At 50.8% G+C, this 24,573-nt stretch overlaps 1 protein-coding gene across 2 annotated transcripts in view; it reads left to right on the top strand.

Annotated features, from left to right (window-relative positions):
- The window catches only part of DCP2 (decapping mRNA 2), a 48,188-nt gene extending 32,633 nt beyond the window's left edge, over window positions 1-15,555 (top strand). The window contains exons 8-12 of one of the 2 annotated variants that reach the window (XM_078883694.1): window positions 4,796-4,891; window positions 7,744-7,834; window positions 8,138-8,194; window positions 8,990-9,047; window positions 15,233-15,555. In XM_078883694.1, coding sequence (XP_078739820.1) covers window positions 4,796-4,891; window positions 7,744-7,834; window positions 8,138-8,194; window positions 8,990-9,047; window positions 15,233-15,444 — 514 coding nt within the window. In that variant the 3' untranslated portion in view covers window positions 15,445-15,555. Of the gene's footprint in view, window positions 1-4,795; window positions 4,892-7,743; window positions 7,841-8,137; window positions 8,195-8,989; window positions 9,048-15,232 lie in introns of both variants that reach the window. The other variant, XM_078883693.1, reaches the window with a different exon arrangement.
- The last annotated feature ends 9,018 nt before the right edge of the window (window positions 15,556-24,573 follow it).

Below are 24,573 nucleotides of genomic sequence, written 5' to 3'. Positions count from 1 at the left end.
AGGGCGTTCGCCACACCAACGCGGACGCTCTGTCACGCTTGCCAACCACCTCCGAGTGTGCATGCCTCCTGGGGTCTGGACGTTGCAGGCCTCCAGGGGACACATCGGTACCTGTCTTGGCGGCCGCCAACGACGACGATACAGTGGTTCCTAATTCGATCGAACAACAGGGCAAAGATTCCCTGTTGGGGTTGCCCATCATTGAATGGGGGCGCCTCCAGATGGAGGATGTCTCCCTCCTCGGGTGGCGACGTCGCGTTGGCGGTGCGGCGGGGGGAAAAAGAGGTGGTTCCGACGCATGGGAAATGTGCCAAGGTCTGCTGATGCATTGGGACGGGAAGTCACGTCGACATCGGCTGGTGGTCCCTACTGGGTTGCGGGGTAGGGTGGTATGGGCCGCTCATGAGCGCCTCCTACACCTGGGGACCCAAAAGACTCTCGCCTTACTGCAGCTTGATTTTTATTGGCCTGGCATGACGAGGGATGTTGGGGATTTGTTGGGATCATGCCCTCAATGTGCACAACGCAAACCGCCGGCACGGGAGTCTAACCCGCCCTTGCAATCGATCAAAGTGTCCAGGATAAACGAGCTGGTCGCTCTGGACATTTTGGGACCATTCCCCACCACCCCCAGGGGGAATAGATATTTGTTGACTGGTGTCGAGTATTTTACACGCTGGCCTATGGCCTGGCCTCTGGCCAACCAGTCGGAAGCAGCCATCGTGGAGGCCTTTGTTCAGGGTTATGTCCTGGACAAAGGTGCTCCGGAGAGGCTGCTGACCGACCAGGGCAGAAATTTTTCCGGTAAACTACTCAGACAAGTCTGCGATCTCCTGGGCACAAAGAAAATTCGGACCTCCCCATATCACCCACAAACTGACGGGATGGTCGAACGTTTGCATCGCACCATCTCGTCCATGTTATCACAACAAGTTTCGGACTCGCAAACGGATTGGGACCTACAAATTCAGGGGGTCTTGGCGGCGTACCGGATGGCACCCCATGCGGCTACGGGGTTTTCTCCCTTTTACCTCATGTACGGCCGAGAACCAGACCCGCCTGTTCGTGCCCAGTTGCGGATCCCCGTGCCGCAGGGAAAAACTAATCTGGCTGACCACGTTAAATTTAATCTGGACAAATTGACCGAGGCACGGGATGCTGCAATGCAAAACTCTGACCTCCGTCAGAAGGCGAATGAGCGCCTCAGATTGAGTCGAGCGCACATGCTGCAGTGGAAGCCGGGGGACAAGGCATGGTTGCACTGCCCCCAGGTGCCACTGGCAACCTCCTCTAAACTGGTGCGGCCGTGGCGGGGCCCTGTGGAAGTGGTGGAGGTGTTACGTCCGCAGTGCGTGCGCATCAAGTGGGGGAAGCGGCGATGGTTCGTGCACCCCTCCAGATTAAAACCCTTCGCTGCGGTACACAACCCCACTTCACACGCGCGTGGCCAAACATGTGGGGGGTCGGCCGACTTGCTGGGTCCGTCTCCGTCGCTCTCACCTAATGCCTTGCCGGCTGTGCCACCTTCAGGAGCATCAGGAGTGACGGGCTCACGCCCGATCACCCCTCCTGCGGATACCGAGGGTCACGCGGAGTCGGATGAATGCTCACCCCAAGACGGACAGTCGCCACCTGATGGTCCGCCACGCGCGGTTACCCCGTGTGAGGGGCCCGCTGCAAGGACGCGCGCTAAAATGCGCAAACTGTTGTGAGGCCGGAAAATGTGTACATAGCTGTTGTGTTTATTGGGTGTTGTGTGGGTGGTGTGTTCCCCGCTCCTCGGATGTACATATGTTGGGTTCACCGTGTGTTGTGTGTGCGTGGTGGGTTCCCTGCTGATTGTATATAGGCTGTTTTTTTTACGGAATTCGTATTTATTCGGGGGGGGTGCGACGGGTTGTTTCTCATCTTGTTGTTGCGTTCTTGTTCTGGTTCCTGTTATTGTTCAAAAATAGTGAGGCACACGCGCGGTCAGGGGGTGAAGGCACCTTTATTGTCAAATTTTTGTATGTTGGCAGCCGGGACGGCTGCATGCTATGCGGGGGGGAGTGATGTAGGGGTGTTAGAGAGAGCCCGTTATGCATGGCAGCCTATGGTAAACAAGCACAGTGGGCGGGGCTACGTGAGTGCACGGGCAGGTGCCCTCTACGACGTCCGCGCTTCGGACGTTACGATCCCCCGGGGCCCCACCCCTCAGGGAGGGGGGAGTATAAAAGGGGAATGTATCGGGGGGCTCGGGAGTGATGTGTTAGCTAAGAAGAGAAGACGGAAGACGTCTTAGATAGAGCCCTGGTCTCCCCCTGGTACGCCGTCCTTATCAGGACCGCGCAGGCTCGAGCCAGTGGCGTGGTACCAGAGCCAGAGCCAGTGCTGGTCTGGACTCTGGGTACCGGGCCCGACTGGCCAGTGTCGGGCCAAGATAGCCTCCCCTAGCCCATTAGCGGAGGACTCAGAGGCAGGCTAGGGTTAGCTAAGAGGTGTGTCCTCAGATAGACGGGTGAGGGGGCCGATACCCCCTCAAGTGTGTATGTCACAACGTGTGGTGTTAAATAAACCAGTGTGCCTCCAACTATCCGGTGTGAACGAGTCGTGAGCGTTACTACACAAGTATAGCACACATGCACGTAGCGCACATGTGTATAGCACATATGCACGCATAGCACACACGCATAGCACACACACAAGTAGCGCACACAGACAGCACACACAAACACAGCACACGCGTAGGGCACATGTAGCACAGACGCACACACAAGCGTAGCAACACAGCGCACATGCACTGGTGTTGACGGTGAGCAGCAATCGAACTCGGGGTTGATGGGTTCACAACAGGGCGCGCGTGCCTGTGCTCGCAGCGTGCGAACCACTACGCTACCGCTCCCCACCCACACACGCGCATGCCTGTCAATCCCTTGTCAGACTTTTTTGGTCACCCCGTGTCCCTTATAAATCTCAACGTTCATCCTTCAAAGTCTCATCACAAGGGAGAAACAAACACATCGACACAAATAAGATGTTTTTTTTGCCCGTATTGAAACAGCTGTACGCTGTATGGACCTGAAAAGCTCAATTTCCCTGATCAAGAATACGGGTTAAACCGTATGGGTTGACACCTATGCACGTGTAGCAACAGCAAAGACAACAACAACCTCCATTCGCCACTAAGTGGCGGTGACATCACCATGACGCTTGTGCCAGGCCATGTGCACCTTGAGAGTGTCGAAAGCCCGCTGGCAGGTCACGGGGCTGACCCAGGTGCCACGGGTCGACTGACTGAGATGACTGGCTGATGCACCACCTGTGCCCCCTACTGTGCCAACTTGCTGTGCTTTAGCCACCTGGCGCTCTGCTCGTTGTTGTGAGCGTCGCTCTTCCGCCCTCCGTTGTTGTTGGAGGGTGACTGCCTCCAGTAGTGTCCTTCACGAGCCTCCTCTACAGAGGCCGACCTTGACACCGCTGGTACCAGTCATCGGCAAGTCCACTCAGCTCCACGTCCTCCTATACCACATCACTCCATCTCTTCTCTAGCCCGTGCCGCGCCCGTTTAGCCCCCTCGATCCGGTCGAACAAAAGCTATGAGACATCTCCTTTACCAGTGGCAAAATATAGTAATAGGTTTTTACCCTTTCAACTGGTACAAAAACTGACACCTTTATACAAGGCATCATGTTTGCAATAACCACAACACAAGCAGTCAAAATGCAAACAAAAAGAAACAACTCTGATAATGATATGCACTGTCCTTGAAGTTGATTGCTCCACACCCGAGACAGCTTTTCTTAGAGCCTAGTCTCCATTGGTGTTGAACCAGATGACGCCAAAAGGCGTACAACTCAAAAACAGTGCACTATCAGAGTATTGAGAGCTCGGGGTAAGCAATTACACTGAGACATCTCCTTTACCAGTGGCAAAATATTTCGTTAAAGTCACGTAGAATGAAATGAAATTAAATAATAATGACGTTTCGATCGCAACATAAGCAACCATCATCAACATCGCGCGTTTCGAGTGTTTGGCTGCTATACATTTCCACACGATGATAAGCTCCCTTTTGAGGTGCTATTGCTTGTGATAGCCAGGGTCGCTTCTGGAAAAGAGCTACTTAGCTCAGTGGGGTCTTACACCTGAGCTAAGTGGTGTGGGTATGCGTAACATGGTGTGTGTGCGCAGTCACGGAGAAGGGAAATAATAAAATAATAAAATAAAACAATACAATTCTCACGACGTTTCGATTGCAACACAGGCAATCATCATCAGTCGCTGCCCGTGGTGCTAACGTAAAAAAAAACGCCACTTTTTTCAAAAAAATTATTGCTGTGGTTTTCACACCTGATGATGATTGCTTGTGTTGCAATCGGAACGTCGTGAGAATTTAATTGTTTTATTTATTTCATTTTATTATTTCCCTTCTACGTGACTTTACCGACAGAACCAAGAATATAGTGTAGCGGTTAGTACGCTGCGCTACGAACCCAGCGACCCGAGTTCGACTCCCGCTCATGGTCACCAACACCAGTGACGATTATCTGAACCGGTCCTGGACCTTCCCTAGGTCGACTCAGCCTCAAATGAGTAGCTGGTGCTGTGTGTAAGCATCGCCGCTGGAGAGACAAAGGCGGTCGGGTGTGGTGCTGGCCACCCACCCCCTCGTGTGCCGTTCCGGCCTTCATAGGTGCTCGCTAACAGCACTTGCCCCAATAGTCTGTTTAGGCTATACGAGGGATCTTTGTGTGTGTATGTGTGTGTGTGCATGTGTGTGTGTGCATGTGTGTGTGCATGTGTGTGTGCTCCCCAGGCATCTGCGAGAATGGATCGCTTCTCACTCTCCATCTCCGGCAGACAGCGGTTGGCTCAAGCAGCCCTCACACAGCAGCAGCAGCAGCAGCACCACGTGAGTACACACAGCACCACGTGAGTACACACAGCACCACGTGACGACACACATCATCACCACGTGACTACACACATCACCATGTGGGTACACACAGCACCACGTGGGTACACACAGCAGCACCACGTGGGTACACACAACATCACCACGTGACTGCACACAGCAGCACCACGTGAGTGCACACAGCAGCACCACGTGAGTGCACACAGCATCACCACGTGACTACACACAGCACCACCACGTGACTACACACAGCACCATGTGAGTACACACAGCATCACCACGTAGGTACACACAGCACCACGTGACTACACACAGCAGCACCACGTGGGTACACACAGCATCACCACGTGGGTACACACAGCATCACCACGTGAGTACACACAGCAGCACCACGTGGGTATACACAGCAGCACCACGTGACTACACACAGCAGCACCACGTGACTACACACAGCACCACGTGACTACACACAGCATCACCACGTGAGTACACACAGCAGCACCACGTGGGTACACACAACATCACCACGTAACTACACACAGCAGCACCACGTGACTACACACAGCAGCACCACGTGACTACACACATCATCACTACGTGAGTACACACAGCATCACCACGTGGGTACACACAGCAGCACCATGTGACTACACAGCATCACCACGTGGGTACACACAGCAGCACCACGTGGGTACACACAGCAGCACCACGTGACTACACACAGCAGCACGTGAGAACACACAGCACCACGTGACTACACACAGCATCACCACGTGGGTACACACAACAGCACCACGTGGGTACACACAGCATCACCACGTGACTACACACAGCATCACCACGTGAGTACACGCAGCATCACCACGTGAGTACACGCAGCATCACCACGTGACTACACACAGCATCACCACGTGACTACACACACAGCACCACGTGAGTACACACAGCAGCACCACGTGAGTACACACAGCAGCACCACGTGAGTACACACAGCACCACGTGAGTACACACAGCAGCACCACGTGAGTACACACAGCACCACGTGAGTACACACAGCAGCACCACGTGAGTACACACAGCAGCACCACGTGAGTACACACAGCACCACGTGAGTACACAGCAGCATCACGTGACTACACACAGCAGCACAACGTGACTACACACAGCATCACCACGTGACTACACACAACAGCACCACGTGAGTACACACAGCATCACCACGTGACTACACACATCACCACCACGTGACTACACATAGCAGCACCACGTGACTACACACAGCAGCACCACGTGACTACACACAGCAGCACCACGTGAGTACACACAGCACCACGTGAGTACACACAGCAGCACCACGTGAGTACACACAGCACCACGTGGGTACACACAGCAGCACCACGTGACTACACGCAGCATCACCACGTGAGTACACACACAGCACCACGTGAGTACACACAGCACCACGTGGGTACAAACAGCATCACCACGTGACTACACACAGCATCACCACGTGACTACACACACAGCACCACGTGAGTACACACAGCACCACGTGGGTACACACAGCAGCACCACGTGACTACACACAGCAGCACCACGTGACTACACACAGCAGCACCACGTGGGTACACACAGCAGCACCACGTGACTACACACAGCAGCACCACGTGGGTACACACAGCAGCACCACGTGGGTACACACAGCAGCACCACGTGACTACACACAGCAGCACCACGTGACTACACACATCAGCACCACGTGACTACACACAGCAGCACCACGTGACTACACACAGCAGCACCACGTGACTACACACAGCAGCACCACGTGGGTACACACAGCAGCACCACGTGACTACACACAGCAGCACCACGTGGGTACACACAGCAGCACCACGTGGGTACACACAGCAGCACCACGTGACTACACACAGCAGCACCACGTGACTACACACAGCAGCACCACGTGACTACACACAGCAGCACCACGTGACTACACACAGCATCACCACGTGGGTACACACAGCAGCACCACGTGACTACACACAGCAGCACCTCGTGAGTACACACAGCACCACGTGACTACACACAGCATCAGCAGCAGAATCATGGCATTCAGAATGAGAACCTGTATTTATACTGCAGGAGGAGGAATCCGATGAGCTATAAAGCTCTTTGCTCACAGATGTCCAATAGGGGATCACTGGGTCAGAACGTTACCACAACGACAAGCACAATGCTCACAATCACAATAGGAGGGTAAAGTATAGGAAACGTAAACAAATCACTTCCATCTAAAATATACAAACACAATTAAACTTTGTTTAAATATTGCCAGGTTTAAATCTCCCACTCGCTATTTAGTGACCTGGCCATCACAAACGATAGCTCAACGAAAGTTGGTGCTTATCGTGGCCATCAATCTATGGTCTGGAGTAGGCGGTGGTGTCTCTGGCGCATTATGAGCCAAAGTTCAGACCTTGTGGTGATATCACCGCCACTCGGTCAATCATGAATGGCGGCGTGTGTGTGTCTGTGCAGGGAGCTGTAATGTAGCGGTTAGCGCTACGCCGCGCTACGAACCCAGCAACCCAAGTTTGATTCCCGCTCATGGCCAACACCGGTGATAACAATTATCTGAAGCGGTTCTGGGCCTCCCTAGGTCGACTCAGCCTTAAACTAGTACCTGGTACAGTGGTGTGTAGTAAACGTTGTCACTAGAGGGAGACAAAGGCGGCCGGGTGTGGTTACTGGCCACTCGCCCACCCACCCCCTCGTGCACCACAGTGCTATACGGGGGGAGGGGAATCTTTGTCTCTGTTGTCTTGTTGTGTCCCCACGTCTCTCAGGCGGCAGTGGGAACCCAAGCTGATGTCGAAGCAGAGGCAGCAGAGATATTTCATTCAACAAACCCAGAATGAGTTCAACGAGATCTTGAAGGTGAAGGTGAGAGCTCGATGCTCGCGCAGTCGAACGTCTCCACTGAGCTGATCGGCGCCGGCTGCCTCCGTACGGCGCAAAAGAAGTTCAACGTGCATACATAGACACATACGGGATCTTTTGCCAGTGTCAAAGTATGAAAGATAATAGGTTTCATTACCCTTTCTGGCAATAATAAAACAGGAGTTGTGTGAAGATGTTCAAACACCAAATGAGATACCTTTTGCAAGGCATGAAGGTTGTGACGATAATCATCGCTGAGTTATCGTTTATCGTTGCCCTGTTGTAAATTCTCATCGACAGGGTCAGCCCCGACCTCGCAACCAAAATTCACCCATCCACAAAAAGAGACACAGCCAGGTAAGGGCCGCTTGAATCACGGGGTGACGCAGGGAGACACGGGAAGAAACGGGGGGGGGGAGACACGGGGAGACACGGGGGAGAGGCGGGGAGACACGGGGGGGACACGGGGGAGACACGGGGAAACATGGGGGGGGCACGGGGGAGACACGGGGGAGACACGAGAGACATGGCAGAGAAACGGTGAGACACGGGGAGACACGGGGGAGAAACGGGCGACAGCGAGATATACGGGACACAGTGAGACACGGGCGAGACACGGGACACATCACTAAACTATGTTTATTTGACCAGGTAAGGCCCCACTGAGCTGTCTGGCTCGTTTTCAGAAGCGACCTGGCTCTCACGTAATGATAGCTCAACGAAGTGGGCTTGTCATCTGGTGGAGGGGAAACACGTCCATGAGGGACGGAGGGAGAGGGAGCGATGGAATCCATCTCGCACGCCATGGCATAGATGGATTGTGACATCACACAGATTGGTGATGGCCTTGGGCAGCCTCCATCCAGTAGTGGATAGATTATGGTTGATGATGATGATTGTGAAGCGATGTTGACGCTTCTCTCTCTGTGTGTGTTGTATCGTTGATGTTGATGTTCTCTCTCTCTGTGTGTTGTATCGTTGATGTTGATGTTCTCTCTGTGTGTTGTACCGTTGATGTTGATGTTCTCTCTGTGTGTGTGTTGTATCATTGTTGTTGACGTTCTCTCTCTGTGTGTGTGTTGTATCGTTGTTGTTGATGTTCTCTCTCTGTGTGTGTTGTATCGTTGATGTCGATGCTCTGCTCTTACTTAGGTTCCTCCGAGGCTTCAGGCGAAGAATTCTTCTACTGTCGCAGCCGCCTCCAGCGTTGGTGAGCCGGACATTAACGGCAGCAGACCCTCGATGATTATTCGGGCTAATAACGGGGAGGACGGCCGCGGATAATTAAAAATTGCGGATAATCCAAAAATGTAATCATTTTCCACGGACCTCTTTGCCAAAAAACTCTAAAAGAGGTACGCATTATTTCCCCTCTGTCTGGTTCTTTCCATTTTTCTGAACAACAACAACACTTTGTTTTTCTCCTGTTCATCCTGCTACACGTGTGTGTGTGTTCATCCTACGACACGCGTGTGTCCATCCTACACACGCGTGTGTGTCCATCTGGATCTCTGCGGTATTCAGGAGGTCCGGTGGACCGGCTCTGGCCCCTGCCACCATGAGGGGCGGACAGTCCTCTACTGTGGGCAGGAGACTGCCAAACAACAGAGAATAGATCTTCTAAACAAAAGAATGAAGGGGGAGTGGGAAGCTGTCAGCCCCAGGCTACTTTGGGCTCGTCTTCCCATCAACCAGAGGTGGGGAGTAGTGGTCATGGTTACTTATGCCCCCACCGAAGATGAACATCAGTGGAGAGATGCAGGCAAGGCCGACGAGTCAGATGCCTTCTATGACCTGTCACAGGTGCTAGCTAAAGTGGCCCCTCGGGATAGAGTCATCTTGTTGGGTGACTTTAATGCCCGAGTTGGTCATGATGCTGGCAGCTGGTCTGGAGTGACTAGAAGGCATGGGCCAGATCAGCTCAATAACAACAGTAGGAGGCTGCTAGACTTCTGTGCAGCCTATGAGCTTGTAATTACCAACACGCTGTTCCAGCATCGGCGCGTCCACACAACATCATGGATGAATGCCGGGTCCAAGCAAGAACATTTGCTGGACTACATAGTGACGGAACAGCGGATACGGGTCCATGTCCTTGACACCAGCACCCACCATGGAGCTGATCTGCCCACTGACCGCCGGCTTGTCATATGTAAGATGCGCCTTCCATTCTTCCGCTCCGGTTGTGGTTGTCAATTCTAGTATGCCATTCAAACCCACAGTGGCCTGGTCTTAGCTAGCTGATGAAAGTTGTAAGCGAGAATTTCGTCATCGCTTGCAGCTGGGGTTGGCATTGTCCCACACTCCTCCTGATGCCAAGGGGAAATGGGTGAGGTTTAGGACTGTGACTCATGCAGCTGCAATGACTGCTTTGGGTACATGGTCCAGACTGCCCTAGAGACCCTGGCTGACAGAGGAGGTGTTCAGGTTGGCTGAGAAAAAGTGAAAGGCCCACTCTCACCGTCTCCAGCATCCCACATCAGAGGCTTACCGCAGCCTTCGTTCGGAAGTTCGGAGAGCTGTGAGGCGCTGGAAGGATGAGTGTTGGTCGCGGGTTTCTGAGGAGATGGAGTCTGCATCATTAGCCTGCGATCACAAATCACTTTTTAACTCCCTCAAAAGAGTTACTTACAGTGTCACACCTATCACCATCATTGGGAGAAAGAAAGGTGATCCGATCTCCAACCCCCAGGAACAGGTTTACAGATTTGCTGAGCATTTCTGTGAGGTCTTGGAGGAGGGGAAATCCCTAAGCCTGGAAAACATCATGGGGCAAATTGGAGATGACCCTGCTTAGGCTGCTATGCCTCAAATAATGGAAGAAGTTGTCACCCCCTGTGAGTGGCTGGCTGAAGTGCCATCTATTGAGGAAGTACAGAAGGCAATCCAGAGTCTTATATCAGGAAAACCCGCCGGGCAGAGATAATCTCTCAAGCAAAATGCTGAGGGAGGGTGTCATTTGTGCTCATAATAATAGTCTGGACCACTGGATGGTTTCCGCAGGATTGGAAGGATGCCCTCGTGGTCCCCCTCTTTAAGAAGGGGGGCCGCACACACTGTAACAACTACAGGGGCATCTCACTCCTCAGTGTGCCGGGAAAGGTCCTGGCAAGGATTATTCAACATCGCCTTGCCAGTCATGCTGAGGAGAGGCTTGCGGAGCCCCAATGCAGTTTCAGGCCAGGGCGGTCCTGCACAGATGCCATATTTTCTGTCCGTCTGCTACAGCAGAGGTGTAGGGAATTACAACAAGATCTACATCTCTGCTTTATTGACCTGGCCAAGGCCTATGATACTATCTGTCGGCCTAAGTTCTGGGTTGTTCTTTGTGTTTTCGGAGTCCATGACTATCTGCTCATAATCATTAAGGATCTTCACGATGGTGGACAGGCCCGGGTAAAACTACGTGGCAGGAAGTCGGAATCATTTCCTGCTCACCTTGGGGTGTGACAGGGATGTCCTCTGGCTCCCACATTATTTAACATCTATTTCGACCATGTAGTTCATGAAGCCTTTGATGGCTGTACTGGAGGAATTTCAATTTAGTACAAATACAATGGGAGGAGGGATGGCTCCGTATTGGTCAACCAAGTTATGTAATGCGATGATCTGTTGATTGCTGCCCACTCAGAGGAGGAGTTGGAGGCCATGCTGCTGAACCTAGAGCGTGCCACTAAGAGGTGTGGCCTTCCCATCAGCCCCACGAAAACTAAGCATCTGCCTGGGTATTTTGTGCCATCAAACACTCCACCACCACAACTCCCAATTGGTGATGGGGCAGTTGTGGAGAGTGGAGAGTTTTCCATACCTGGGCAGTATGCTCATGACCGGCTCTGATTTGACAGCATAGGTCTCACTCTGAATCAGCCCAGCAGCATTCCACAGGGTGTTTCAAATAGATGGATCCAATTTCAAAGCAGTACTGCTTTGAAATTGGGTATATCTTTTAAAACACCCTGTATTTTCATCGGTTGCGTAATGCTGTGTGGAAGCTAACCTGGCTTGTCGCTCCACAGGAAGCATCCGGTCTTCTCGGCCATGGTCATGCCCTCCCTTGTCTATGCTTGCAAAACATGGACCCCCCCTAATGGAACATCTTCGCCAGTTAGAAAAATCTAGGCTGGCCTGCCAACGATTCATCCTGGGTTAAACCAGCCTGGATTGTGTGAGGAGCTCTCAAAACCCTATTATTATATTTTGGTACTAGCAAAGGAGGTCTAATGATGTAGATGCTCACCCGAGCCATCATTACTTTGATAGTGCATTGTCTTTGAGCTGTACGCCTTTTGGCGTCCTCTGGTTGAGCACCAATTGGGTCGACGCTCAAAAGAAAGCCGTCCCTTGGTGTGGACCAATCAGTTTCAAGGACAATGCATATATTATCATAGTATGTTTTTTTGTTTGCGTTTTGACTGCAAGTATTGTGGTTAATGCAGACATGTATCCTTGTAAAAAGGTTTAAGTTTTGTTGCCAGAAAAAAGGGGAAAACCCTATTATTATAGCTCTCAAATCCTTGAAAGTCTCATTGGTGAGCTGCTCTGGCAGGCAAGGCTGCATTGGCTGGGTCATGCAGCCCGCATACCCGGCCACCGCATGCCTAAACAGCTTTTGTTCGGCCGAATTGAGGGGGCTAAACGGGCGCGCAAGAGAAGAGATGGATAACACGTAGGCTTTCGTGACCAATATTATTCATAATCAACGTTTTTGGGTTTAAATCGCGTTATTTATAAATGTGTCGTAACCCTCCACCACCCGACACGGCCAATCAGTAAAAAAGTGTCACGTTGACAAAAGACAAATAGTTCACTGCTTTAGCCCACCGGTGTGTTGAAGCGTGAAACCACAACATTTACAATTTGAGTATGACGTTTCGCTGGTAATTGCATCCAGCATCATCGGGTAATTCGCCAGAATGGTGAGGCTCTGCTGTGTCTCCCGTTCTTATATAGAGCAGCAGCAGGGTGACGTCATCATTAACTCATTAACGATTTTCTAAATCATCTCAATGCACAAAACCCGGCCATTCAGTTCACTCCCGTTCCTGGATATTTTACTTGAGCATGGCCTAAATGGTAAAATAACACACAGCGTTTACAGAAAGCAAACGCACACTGATGCCTATCTGAATGCAGATTCGCATCATCACCCAGCTCAGAAATCCTCTCTTATCAAGACGCTCATACATCGGGCTAAAACAGTGTCAGATGGTGAAAGTCTAGTGAGAGAGATTAAACATGTTAAAGAAGCACTAAGACAGAATGGCTACAATAATGCTCAAATTAACAGAGCACTAAATGCCAAATCACGATCGCAAAGCAACACTGCTGAAAGCGATCAGATTATTAAAACAATAAAAATACCATTTATCTCAGGAGTAACTGACAAATTAGCCCGTGTTTTGCAAAAGCAAAACATTACAGTAAGATTTGGTACAGTACACAAAATTCAACAACTAGTAACGTGCACTAAAGACGAATTACCTAAATTATCAACAGAAGGTGTATATCGGATTAATTGTGTATGTGGCAGATGCTATATTGGACAGACAGGGCGTAACATTAGTGTAAGACTAAAAGAACACCAGAGAAATATTAAACTATCACAAACACAACTGTCGGCAGTGGCAGAACATGCATGCCAACAGGGACACTCAATTGATTTTGACAACGTTGAAGTGTTGTGTAAAACTAGTTACTACTGGCAAAGACTAATTAGAGAATCGATTGAAATTGAGAGAAACAGAAATAACTTTAATCGCTCAGACAGCTACAGGCTTAGTGCGGCCTGGAAGCGTATTATTAAATAAGATACATTACAATTCCTTATAAGGGAAACAAACACTAACTGATTACTAATGTAGCATAATCACAATAAAACACATTCCAAATGATTACTAATCTACAACTCGCATCGTAACAATAGCCTGATTACTAATCTAGTATATAATTACAATAACTCCCCCCTCGAATCTTTGCACCTGATGAGTTAATGAGTTAATGATGACGTCACCCTGCTGCTGCTCTATATAAGAACGGGAGACACAGCAGAGCCTCACCATTCTGGCGAATTGCCTGATGATGCTGAATGCAATTACCAGCGAAACGTCGTACTCAAATTGTAAATGTTGTGGTTTCACGCTTCAACACACCGGTGGGCTAAAGCAGTGAACTATTTGTCTTTTGTCAACGTGACACTTTTTTACTGATTGGCCGTGTCGGGTGGTGAAGGGTTGCGACACATTTATAAATAACGCGATCTAAACCCAAAAACGTTGATTATGAAGAAGAGATGGAATTAGGTGGCACAGGAGAATGTAAAGCTTGAGTAGACTTGCCGATGAATAGTACCAGCGGTGTCAAGATCGGCCTCTGTCGAGGAGGCTCATGAAGGATGCTACTTGGCAGTTGGAGGCAGTCGCCCTCCATCAACAGCGGAGAGTAGGGGAACAATGCTCACAACAATGAGCAAAGCGCCGGGTGGCTAAAGCACAGCAAGTTGGCACATTAGGGGGCACAGGTGGTGCATCAGCCAGTCATCACTGTCAGGCAACCTGGATCTGTCCTGCGACCTCCTGCCTTAAAGGGCACATAGCCTGGCACAAGCGCCGTGGTGACGTCACCGCCACTTCGGGACGAATGGCGGTTGTTGTGTATGTGTCCATTCTACTACACGTGTCTATCCTACACACACGTGTGTGCGTGTGTCCATCCTACTACACGTGTGTGTCAAAATTAGCGGCCAGTTTCGACCTCATCACCGCCCCATCACCGGGTCATCTTCTTTCTACGCACAACCCTTTTTCTCACTGCCTACGTTTATTCAGCCCTTTGGGTCTAGTAATAAAAAGTATTCCTACTGGGTAGATGTAGTCGTAGTGAAAAGTTTGAAAAATAATAGGTGTTACCCTTTCTGGCAATAAAACTAGGAGTTTTGTTAAGATGTGCAAACACCCAAAAGATACATTTTGCAAGGCATAAAGTCTGCATTAACCATACGCACTTGAGGCAAAACTTGCATTGCCTTTGTGCTGTTCGCCTTTTGGCGTTCTCTGGTCTGACACCGGTGGTGAGACAAGACCATAAAGAAGGCTGTCTCTGGTGTTTGCCAATCGGTTTCAAAGACAACGCGTACACTATTATCAGAGCATGTTTGTTCGCCTGTTTTGCTACAAGTTATGTGTAGTTAATGCAGACTTGATGCCTTGCAAAAGGGGATCTCATTGGTGTTTAAGCATCTTAACACAACTCCTGTTCTATTGCCATGAAGGGTAATGAAGCCTATTGTTATTGTTTCATAATTATGACATAGATAATAAAAAGTTATTACCACAGAGAAATTCAACTGAAACATGTCCGTGTGTGTGTGTGTGTGCGCGCGCGGGTTTCTCTCTAAAGATGCAGCTCCGGAACCGTTGCCCTCCTCCTCTTGGAGCTTGACACAGTCCCAGGGCATCCCAGGGAGCCTGCCGATGGCCACCACCACCACCGCCACAACCACCACCACTGCAGTTGCCACCACCGCGGCACCACCACGCATCTTCTTTTCTTCTAGCATGGCGACGTTCTGCTTCGACTGGGCTCCCGTGATGCACTGCTTCGACTCGTAGCGAGTGATGAAAGGGGAGAGTCAGGAGAGAGGGAGGGGAGAGGAGAGGGACAGGAGAGGAAGGGGAGAGAGAGTGGAGAGAGAGGTGAGGGAGAGTGGAGGGATGGGAGAGAGACAGAGGAGAGGGGGGGGAGAGAGGAAAGGGAGGGAAGAGATGGGGGGAGAGGATTCCAGTGATCAGCTCGCCGCAGTTTCATCGGCATTGGGGTTTCCGTTTTTTACAGCAGCGACAGAAGACGTTTGTTGGCGAAGAGTTTTGGTTTGTTCTTTTCATTCAGCGGTGGCCAAGTCGATGGAAAAATCATTGAGCGCGACGACGATGGTGGCTACGATCGCTGGCCGCCAGGAACCGCAGACAGCGCGACAGTCTGTGACGAGACAGAGCTCAGTGGTGTCCTGATGAAGAAGTGGACCGAGATACAATACTCTCCACGTTGACGTCGCAGCGTATAAATGCAACCGCATCTACGGACGCTTCACGGGAAGAAAACAATATTCGCAGTGTGCACGTCAAAACAAAGAAGGGCAGCGGAATCTCGGCTATACAAAGTTCAAGAGGAGGAGAATTCCAGACCTTGCGGAGCAGATGCCGAGAAGGAGCGAATCTTATCGGTGAAATAATTTAGTGTGTGTGCGTGTGTACGTTGAACTTTGCTGATCGGAAGTGCGGGGGGAAGGACAACAAACTGAACACAAAAATCCATTGAGGTTTTTTTGGGTTAGATCGCATAAATATAAATGCATCGTTTAAGCTAGAATTGTCTGTCGCCTGATGATGCTCACTGTTGTAATTACCAGAAAAACGTCACGGTACTCAAATTGTAAATGTTGTCGTGGGTTTTACTCTCCAACACAGCGGTGTGCTGAACTATGAACTAATTGGCATGTTTTGTTTATGTGACAAACCCCTCACTAATTGGTTGTGTCAGGTGGTGGTGGTGGTTTTAATGGCACATTTATAATTACGCGATTCAACTGAACAAACCTCGATTATGGATGAGGTCCGTTTGCCGAACGCGGTTTTGCCCCAACGCGGATATTTTTCCAGAAACTCAACCGCCCCCCCTCCCCCACAAGCATTCGTTGAAGTCTGCCTTGCATTTAGTCGTTCTCTTAAATCTAGTTCATCCAAGCAGTCAATAATTTAATCAACGTTCTGAGTCATAGAAAGAAAGAAAAAACTTTTTTTTTACTTGGTGAGGCCACACCGAGCTGTGTGCAGTAGAACCCCTCTTAACGACCACCCCCTTGTGGACGACTGATCGCTTAACGACGCGCCTCCATAGAGCCCCATGTGCGGCAGGTTTAACGACCCATTTATATTTATGCCATCAACCCAAAAAACTTCAATTGTGGATAATAATATTGGTTGAGAGCCTCCCACGGGTTAAACTAAAAAATAGATCTAGCGGGGAAACCAGGTTTGGCATTCCTGAGTCTGAAATGATCACACCCTGAGTTTGTTTAACTAATACTACATGATGCCCCCACCCCCTCCCCCTCTTGCCATTTTACTATCCATACGAAAGGAGAAGAATCTTTAATTAAACGATGCCGAGTCACTCTCTGTGTCTCGTGTGTGGACACTCGGTCGGTCAACCCATGGCACCAACTGGGTCTGTCCCGTGACCTGCCAGCGGGCGTTCGACACTTCACGTGGCCTTAAAAAGTGTTCACAGCCTGGCACGCAAGCGCCATGGTGACATCACCGCGGCTTAGTGGCGAATGGTGGTTGTTGTCGAGCACTCCTTTTCAATTACGCTTCAACACAAATAATAAGTAATATATAAAAAAAAAACTTTTTTTTAAACACGCTTTTTAAAATATATTATTTTGTACTTTTTAGTGTCATCAAATATTGTGTCGAAATTTATTTTATCCAGAAGTAGATCGATCGTCACATCGTAAACATGAATGTACTGTAGTACAGTAGAACCTCTGGTCACGAACGCTTCTGACCACGACCAAATCGGATTCCAACCAAAAAATTCACAAAAAATTTAATCTGGTCACGAACAAAAACTCGAGTGGTGATCAAACACGGCAGCGGCCGATTTCCCCTTCCGCGCCATTTTTTTTGTAAGCGGCAAATGTCCTCTTGTTTGTTTACAAACAACACAAAGCGTAACAGTTATGTATTTAACTTTTGTTATATAAAATTCCTAGTAAGATATTAATTTTGTGAGTGTAGTCATACCCCTCCCTCATTTAAGCCGTAATTTAGAGAGCGAAAGCGCTGAGTACGTAAATCGCTAACATAGGAACCCGTTAATCTCTTCTCGCATCATTCATACGATGATGCGGTGAAGTAAACGTTCATACGATATTACGGTGAATGCTTCCAAAACAATACTGTACCCAAATATTACTTTTAACTTACTTTCAATAGAAACATGAATTGCTCATGCGAATATTCTCTCTCTCAGAATCGACCGACTGATGTAGCAGACGAAACAATCATCTTGTTGAACGATTCTAAACCTTGACGCGACAATGTTAGTTTTCTCTGTTGTTCAAGGTTTTCTCAGTGTTATTAAATGTTTTTACATTTAGTTTACTATTACACTATGCATTCTACGGCATAATTAACTATTTTTGTGCTTAAAAATCTTTAAAAAACAATATTTATATACAGTTCGTAGGAGTCTGGAACGGATTAATCGTATTTACATACAATCCAATGGGGAAATTAGGTTCGAGTCACGACCAAATCGGTTGTGACCAAAGTTATGGAACGAATTATGGTCGTGACCAGAGGTTCTACTGTAATGGAACAACTCCACGACTCCAGGAAGTGACCCCCGAAGCTTGCCATAACATAAGGGACCGTGGCCAATTACAGCCAATGTTTGTTGACCGTGGACAATTAAATACAAGCCGAAACATTACATATAAAAAATAATGTTTAAAAATATATTTTTATGTTAGAATATAGTATTGTCACCAGTATGACATAAGTATACCAAGTTTGCAGTCGATACCACATTGGGAAGTGGGTTAAAATTGAGTTACAAGATTTGAGGATACAACAACAACAGAGTGAGTTAAATGAAAGCGGGTAATAATAATAACGCGTCTACCCCTCTTTTTGCACGGCGGCACTCGCGGCCAACCCATGGTCCCTGACGCTGTCACCTGAACCTTTACAATTCTGAAATCGAGGCATCCGTGTGATTTGACGTCCTCCCAACGGCTTGACGGCCAGATGCGCGCAGCAACGTGAAACGTTTTACAATGTTCCATTGTGCGTGAGTGGAGATGAGAATCTTAAGCTGTGGCTATCCGTGTGCAGTTAAAACATCACCCCCTGTGTTTCTGAAAAGAGACCTCATCAGATACAACCGTGTTTCGTTGTAACACGCGTTCGTACATTGGGATTTGTGCTGTGATTCTCGTAGCGCCATGCCTGGGGCCATCATCATGAAGGAGGGCGCCACTGTGGTGAATTGACACGGGCTGCGCTAGTTTCACAGTACAGGTTCCAGAGGTCTGTATGTAAGTCAACTTTACTCCTGTCGATTCAAAACATGTACGGCATGTACACTAAACACGAGGAATGGCTTTAAACAATATATAATCTCCTGTAGATGTAGATGCCACTTTATTCACGGTCTGCAGGTAGAGATCCCACTGCTCCTTCAGGTTCTACAGATGTAGATGCCACTGGTTCTTCACGTTCTGCAGATGTAGATGCCACTGGTTTTTCACGTTCTGTAGATGTAGATGCCACTGGTTCTTCACGTTCTGCAGATGTAAGATGCCACTGGTTCATCACATTCTGCAGATGTAGATGCCACCGCTTCACGTTCTGCAGATGTAGATTCCACTGGTTCTTCACGTTCTGCAGATGTAGATGCCACTGGTTCTTCACGTTCTGCAGATGTAGATGCCACCGCTTCTTAACGATCTGCAGATGTAGATTCCGCTGGTTCTTCACGTTCTGCAGATGTAGATGCCACTGGTTCTTCACATTCTGTAGATGTAGATACCTCTGGTTCCTCACGTTCTGCAGATGTAATTGCCGCTGCTTCTTCATGTTCTGTAGCTGTAGATGCCACTGGTTCTTCACATTCTGTAGATGTAGATACCTCTGGTTCCTCACGTTCTGCAGATGTAGATTCCGCTGGTTCTTCACGTTCTGTAGATGTAGATGCCACTGGTTCTTCACGTTCTGCAGATGTAGATGCCGCTGCTTCACGTTCTGTTAATGTAGATGCCACTGGTTCTTCACGTTCTGCAGATGTAGATGCCGCTGCTTCACGTTCTGCAGATGTAGATGCCATCACCACTGTCTATTGCACGGCTTTTGAACTCATGACTCTCGGTCCGAACAGGCAACTGGACATACGGGCGACAGGTTTATTCGTGTCTTTGAAAGTTCGAAAGTCGAACATGGGTAAGTAGAGGAGTCTGTACAGTCGATCATCGCGTGGGGCCCGACGTCCACCTCACCGCCATCGCTAGGCAGGTGGGGCGCGACGCCCACCCATTCCGCTCCCTCCTCCACCGCGTCGGTTGTCTCCCGCCGGGCCCCTGTCGACTGAGTGATCAGGCCTCCTACGCTAGCGCCCTCTCTGAGGAACATACTCGTGCTGCTGGCTCGTAGATGGTTCGGGATCGGGTCGTGCGTCGGTTCGGGGGGGGGGCGGCATGTGCTCGGGAGGACTGGCCACTCCAACCGGGTCAGTGGTCGGAGTTGGTCCACAGGGTGGTCGCCACGACCATGGGGTCGTCGGTCATTGTGGGATCCATCGAATGCTCGTCGACACTGGTGTGTCGGCGACCATTATTTCGGAACTTATTTATAATATACTGGCGGACAAATGTCGTTCCCTGCGCCCCTTCGAGGTGCCATGCTTTGCCGCCAATGGGGGATCATTCGGTATTATCGGCCAAATCACCGCTCAAATTTTTATTCACGATGTCAAATTGGCAGGGCCGATCCTGGTCTCATCGTCCCTCGCCGTCCCATGCTTATTAGGAGTTGCCATCGGGCCGTCGGTTGGCGTTCCTGCCATCTCCCACCCGTTTGTATGCGGCCAACGCCACAGTGCAGGCACTTGCATCCGAAACGGTTCGGATTCCCCCAGGCGCGCAAATGTTAATTCCCCTGCGATTGCGCAAGCCGCTTGATCCTGCGGCAACGGCTGGAGGGATCCTGTTGGACCCCTCTAATATGGCCGTACAGGGATTGCAACTCGTGGGTGCGCAGACCCTGGTGTCTGCTGATAGGGAACCGTTTATCCAGGTTTTAAACGCCAGGTTGACGACATCTGTCATCTCGCAGGGTATGGTCCTTGCTCACGCATCGCCCGCGCTTCGTGATGCGTGTGTCCTGGGCAGCGTTGAGGCCGGGTCACGTCCGACGCCGCGTTCCGGACCGGATGTCCGCTGGATTGAATCCCTATGCTCACAAGCGGCAGATTTGTCCGAGTCCCAACGTCGTAAATTAAAGTCTCTTTTACGACATTTTGCTGATGTCTTTAGTACCGGTAAATTCGCTATTGGCCGCACCACCCTGCCAAGTCATCATATCGACACAGGAGGCCGCTCCCGTTCACCAAAACCCTTACAGGCTGAGTCCTGCAGAAAAGGAACATGTTCGGCTGGCCGTTGATGAGATGTTGGCTGCCGACATTTCACCATCCACTAGCCCATGGGGAGCACCTATTGTTCTCGTTAAAAAACATGATGGAAGCTTGCGCTTCTATTTGATTTTCGAAAACTAAACAAAATTTCAGTTGCCGATGCATACCCGCTCCCGCGGATGAATGACTCTCTAGACGCCCTAGCGGGCGCCCAATACTTTTCCATGCTCGACCTTCTGTCAGGGTTTTGGCAATTGAACCTGCGGCATGCTTTCCGCATGCCGCAGGTTCTTTTTTAATTCAATTTTTTAATTCAATCGGTTCCCGATGGGACTCCACTCCATGCCGGCGACGTTCCAATGATTGATGGAACTAGTCCTGGCGGGACTTCAATGGGACTCTTGTATAATTTACCTAGATGACGTCATCATCTGTAGCCGCACCTTCGTTGAACATCTCGACCGGTTAGGTGCCGTTTTTACGAAAATGCGGGCCGATAATCTGAAATTTATACTGCAGAAATGCCATCTCCTGCAGAAATCTGTGCGTTATCTTGGGCATATCATCAGCAAGTCCGGCATTGCTACGGACCCCGAGAAAACTAAGTGCTTCTGGACGTGGCCTACCCCTAAGTCGGTGGGAGAGGTGCGAAGCTTTATTGACTCCGCATCCTACTACCGCAGCTTTGTGGCCGGATTCGCTACCATCGCGAAGCCGCTCCACGCGCTGATGGCCAAGGGCCAGGAATTCCATTGTGGGGAGGAGGAGACCTCGTTTCTAGCGGTCCAAGAGGCCTTAGTTAACGCGCCTCCCCTCCGCTACCCCGATTTTTCTGTGCCGTTTACACTGGACACATGCAAGCAACACCGGTATTGGTGCGGTCTTCTTGCAGGTCATCAACGGGGTAGAGTGTGTTATCGCGTATGGTAGCAGGGTACTCTCCCCGGCCGAACAACGGTATTGGGTCATGCGCCGCGAACTCCTGGCGATCGTGTTCTTTGTATGGATGTACCACCCGTATTTATACGGCAGGCGCTCCGACCACGCTGCGCTGCAATATGCGCTGCGGGTCGACCAGCCATCCGGCCAGCTGTCACGATGGCTTGAGGTCCTTCAGGACTTCTCCTTTACCGTGTCCTACAGGAAGGGCGCCCAGAACGCAACTGCCAATGCCCTGTCATGCTTGCCGCCACGCGCAGAAAGCGCTTGCCTTTCAGGCTCTGGGCGCTGCAAGCTGCCTCTGGACAATTCGGTCCTGCCCCTTGCAGCTTCAGCTGAGGTGGCCACCCGGAGGTGATGAACGATCCTGTGTCACGTGACACCATCCTCAATCTTGCCCTGGCCGAATGGGGACGTCTCCAAATTGAGGATGCTTCCTTGGTCGGGATGCGCCACCGCGTCATGCGTTCTGACGGGGAGGAAGGCCGTAGGGGCTTGGCCCTGGTAGTCCTGCGACACGGCTTATTGATGTGCCGGGACAAGGGTGCACGCCACTACATTGTTGTCGTACCCACAGCCCGGCGAGGGAGAGTTGTGTGCGCCGTGCATGAAAGGCTTATGCACTTGGGCGTGCACAAGACCCTGGCCACGATCCAGCGGGACTTTTTCTGGCCGGGCATGGCCAGGGATGTGGCTGACTTACTGAAGGCTTGTGTGCAGTGCGCACGGCGGAATCGGCCTGCTAAGCCCTGTTGTCCGCCCTTACAATCAATTCAAGTCTCCCGCATCAATGAGCTCATCGCTCTGGACATCTTGGGTCCCTTTCCCGCTACTCTGCGGGGTAACACATTTTTACTGGTAGGGGTCGAGTATTTTTCACAATGGCATATGGCCTGGCCTCTCCGCAACCAGTCGGCAGCTGCCATCGCGGACGCCTACCTAAATGGCTACGTTATGGAAAAGGGGCCCCCGAATGTCTGCTGATGGACCAGGGGAAATTTTTTCCTCCAAATTGCTGTGGGAGGTGTGCGACCTGCTGGGCACACAGAAAATTCGAATGTCACCGTACCACCCCCAAACAGATGGGATGGTTGAGCGTCTGAACAGAATGCTCACTGCAATGCTAAGCCACCAGGTCAACGACTCTCAGCTTGACTGGGACTTGCGCATTCCGGGCGTGTTGGCGGCATACCGTATGGCCCCTCATGCGTCCACTGGTTATTCACCGTTCTTCCTGATATACGGCAGGGATCACGACCCCCTAATCGACGTTCAGCTGCGACTAAACCTGCATCCAAAATTTCTGATTCAGTTCGCTTTAACATCCAGAAGCTGTCCAAAGCACGGGAAGCTTCTAGGGTCAATTCTAATTTGCACAAATTGGCTAATAAACTTTTACAGGCTCTGCGTACCTCTCGCCATGTGTGCAGTACGGGTGATGAGGCGTGGCTCCACTGCCCTCAGGTTCCGGTGGAAACGTCGCCGAAATTGTTCCGGCCTTGACGAGGGCCTGTGGTTATTGTCCGCATCGTCTGGCTGCAATGCGTACAAATTCTCTGGGGCCACCGGTGCTGGTTCGTCCACCCTTGGCGCCTCAAGCCCTTCGTTGCGCCGCGTAATCCCATCTCACCTCCACAATGTGGGGATGAGTGTGTGACGTGTCCCATGAGCCGGGGTGTGTGCCTGCTGGGGTGGACCCTTCAGCAGAAGTCTGTGCCTCCACCCTCAGATGCCTCGCAACTAACACCCCTCCAGGCGCCGCCGTATTCTGCTTCCCTGGCTCCGGCTGCCGGGAGCCCCTCTGCCCTGTCAGATGCTCCCTCCGCAGAACTGGCTGGTCCACCAGATGTGCCAGTCCCCCCCGGCTCCTCCAGGGCGAGTGGGCCCACCTCCACTGGGGGCCCGGCCACGAGGACTCGGTCCAAATATCTTCGCTTCTCATGACCCCCCCAGTCACCCCCCCCCACACACACCTTACATTAAGTGCCTCACTCATCAGGCCATTTTTGTCTTTGCCTTTATTGTTGCCGAGTAATGGTACACGGTGTTGGTGACATTGATTGATGGGGTGCGGGGTCATGTGCGTCGCGCGCTTGTTTTGTTCACCTACCCCATATTATTGCTTTGTATATATTGTATATAGTGCACATTTGTACAGGTGGGTTGGGGTATTTATTGCGGGGTTTTGTTCGTGTTGTGTTCATGTTGAGGCACACATTGTAGTCTTTTAGTCGTTATGAGTCAGCGTGTTTTTCAGAGGGGAGGATTGTCAGCCGGGACGGCTGAGTGCTACGAGGGGGGGGGGGTCATGTAGTGGCATCAGGGGATGCCACTGCATGTCACGTAAGGCCGGCCTGTGTGTGAAGCAGGGGACGCGCTGCTCACACCACCCACAGCACGGCAGTCGTGCGACATTGCACTTCGTGTGCAGTGCCAGCCCCTGAAAGCTAGGGGGCGAGAGAGCCTGGAGCGGCGCAGGGGTGACGGGGCCTTGGTACTTCGGATGAACCCGGAGGGCTGGTGGCCGGAGGTACCGGGGGTGGGGCCTCCAAAGAGGTGGCTGGAGGACCCCAGGACCGGTTCCAGATGCCTCGGGAAAGTTC

Source organism: Lampetra fluviatilis, chromosome 72 (assembly GCF_964198595.1).
Source record: "Lampetra fluviatilis chromosome 72, kcLamFluv1.1, whole genome shotgun sequence".
NCBI lineage: Eukaryota > Metazoa > Chordata > Hyperoartia > Petromyzontiformes > Petromyzontidae > Lampetra > Lampetra fluviatilis.
This window is presented reverse-complemented; position numbering and strand designations above follow the sequence as displayed.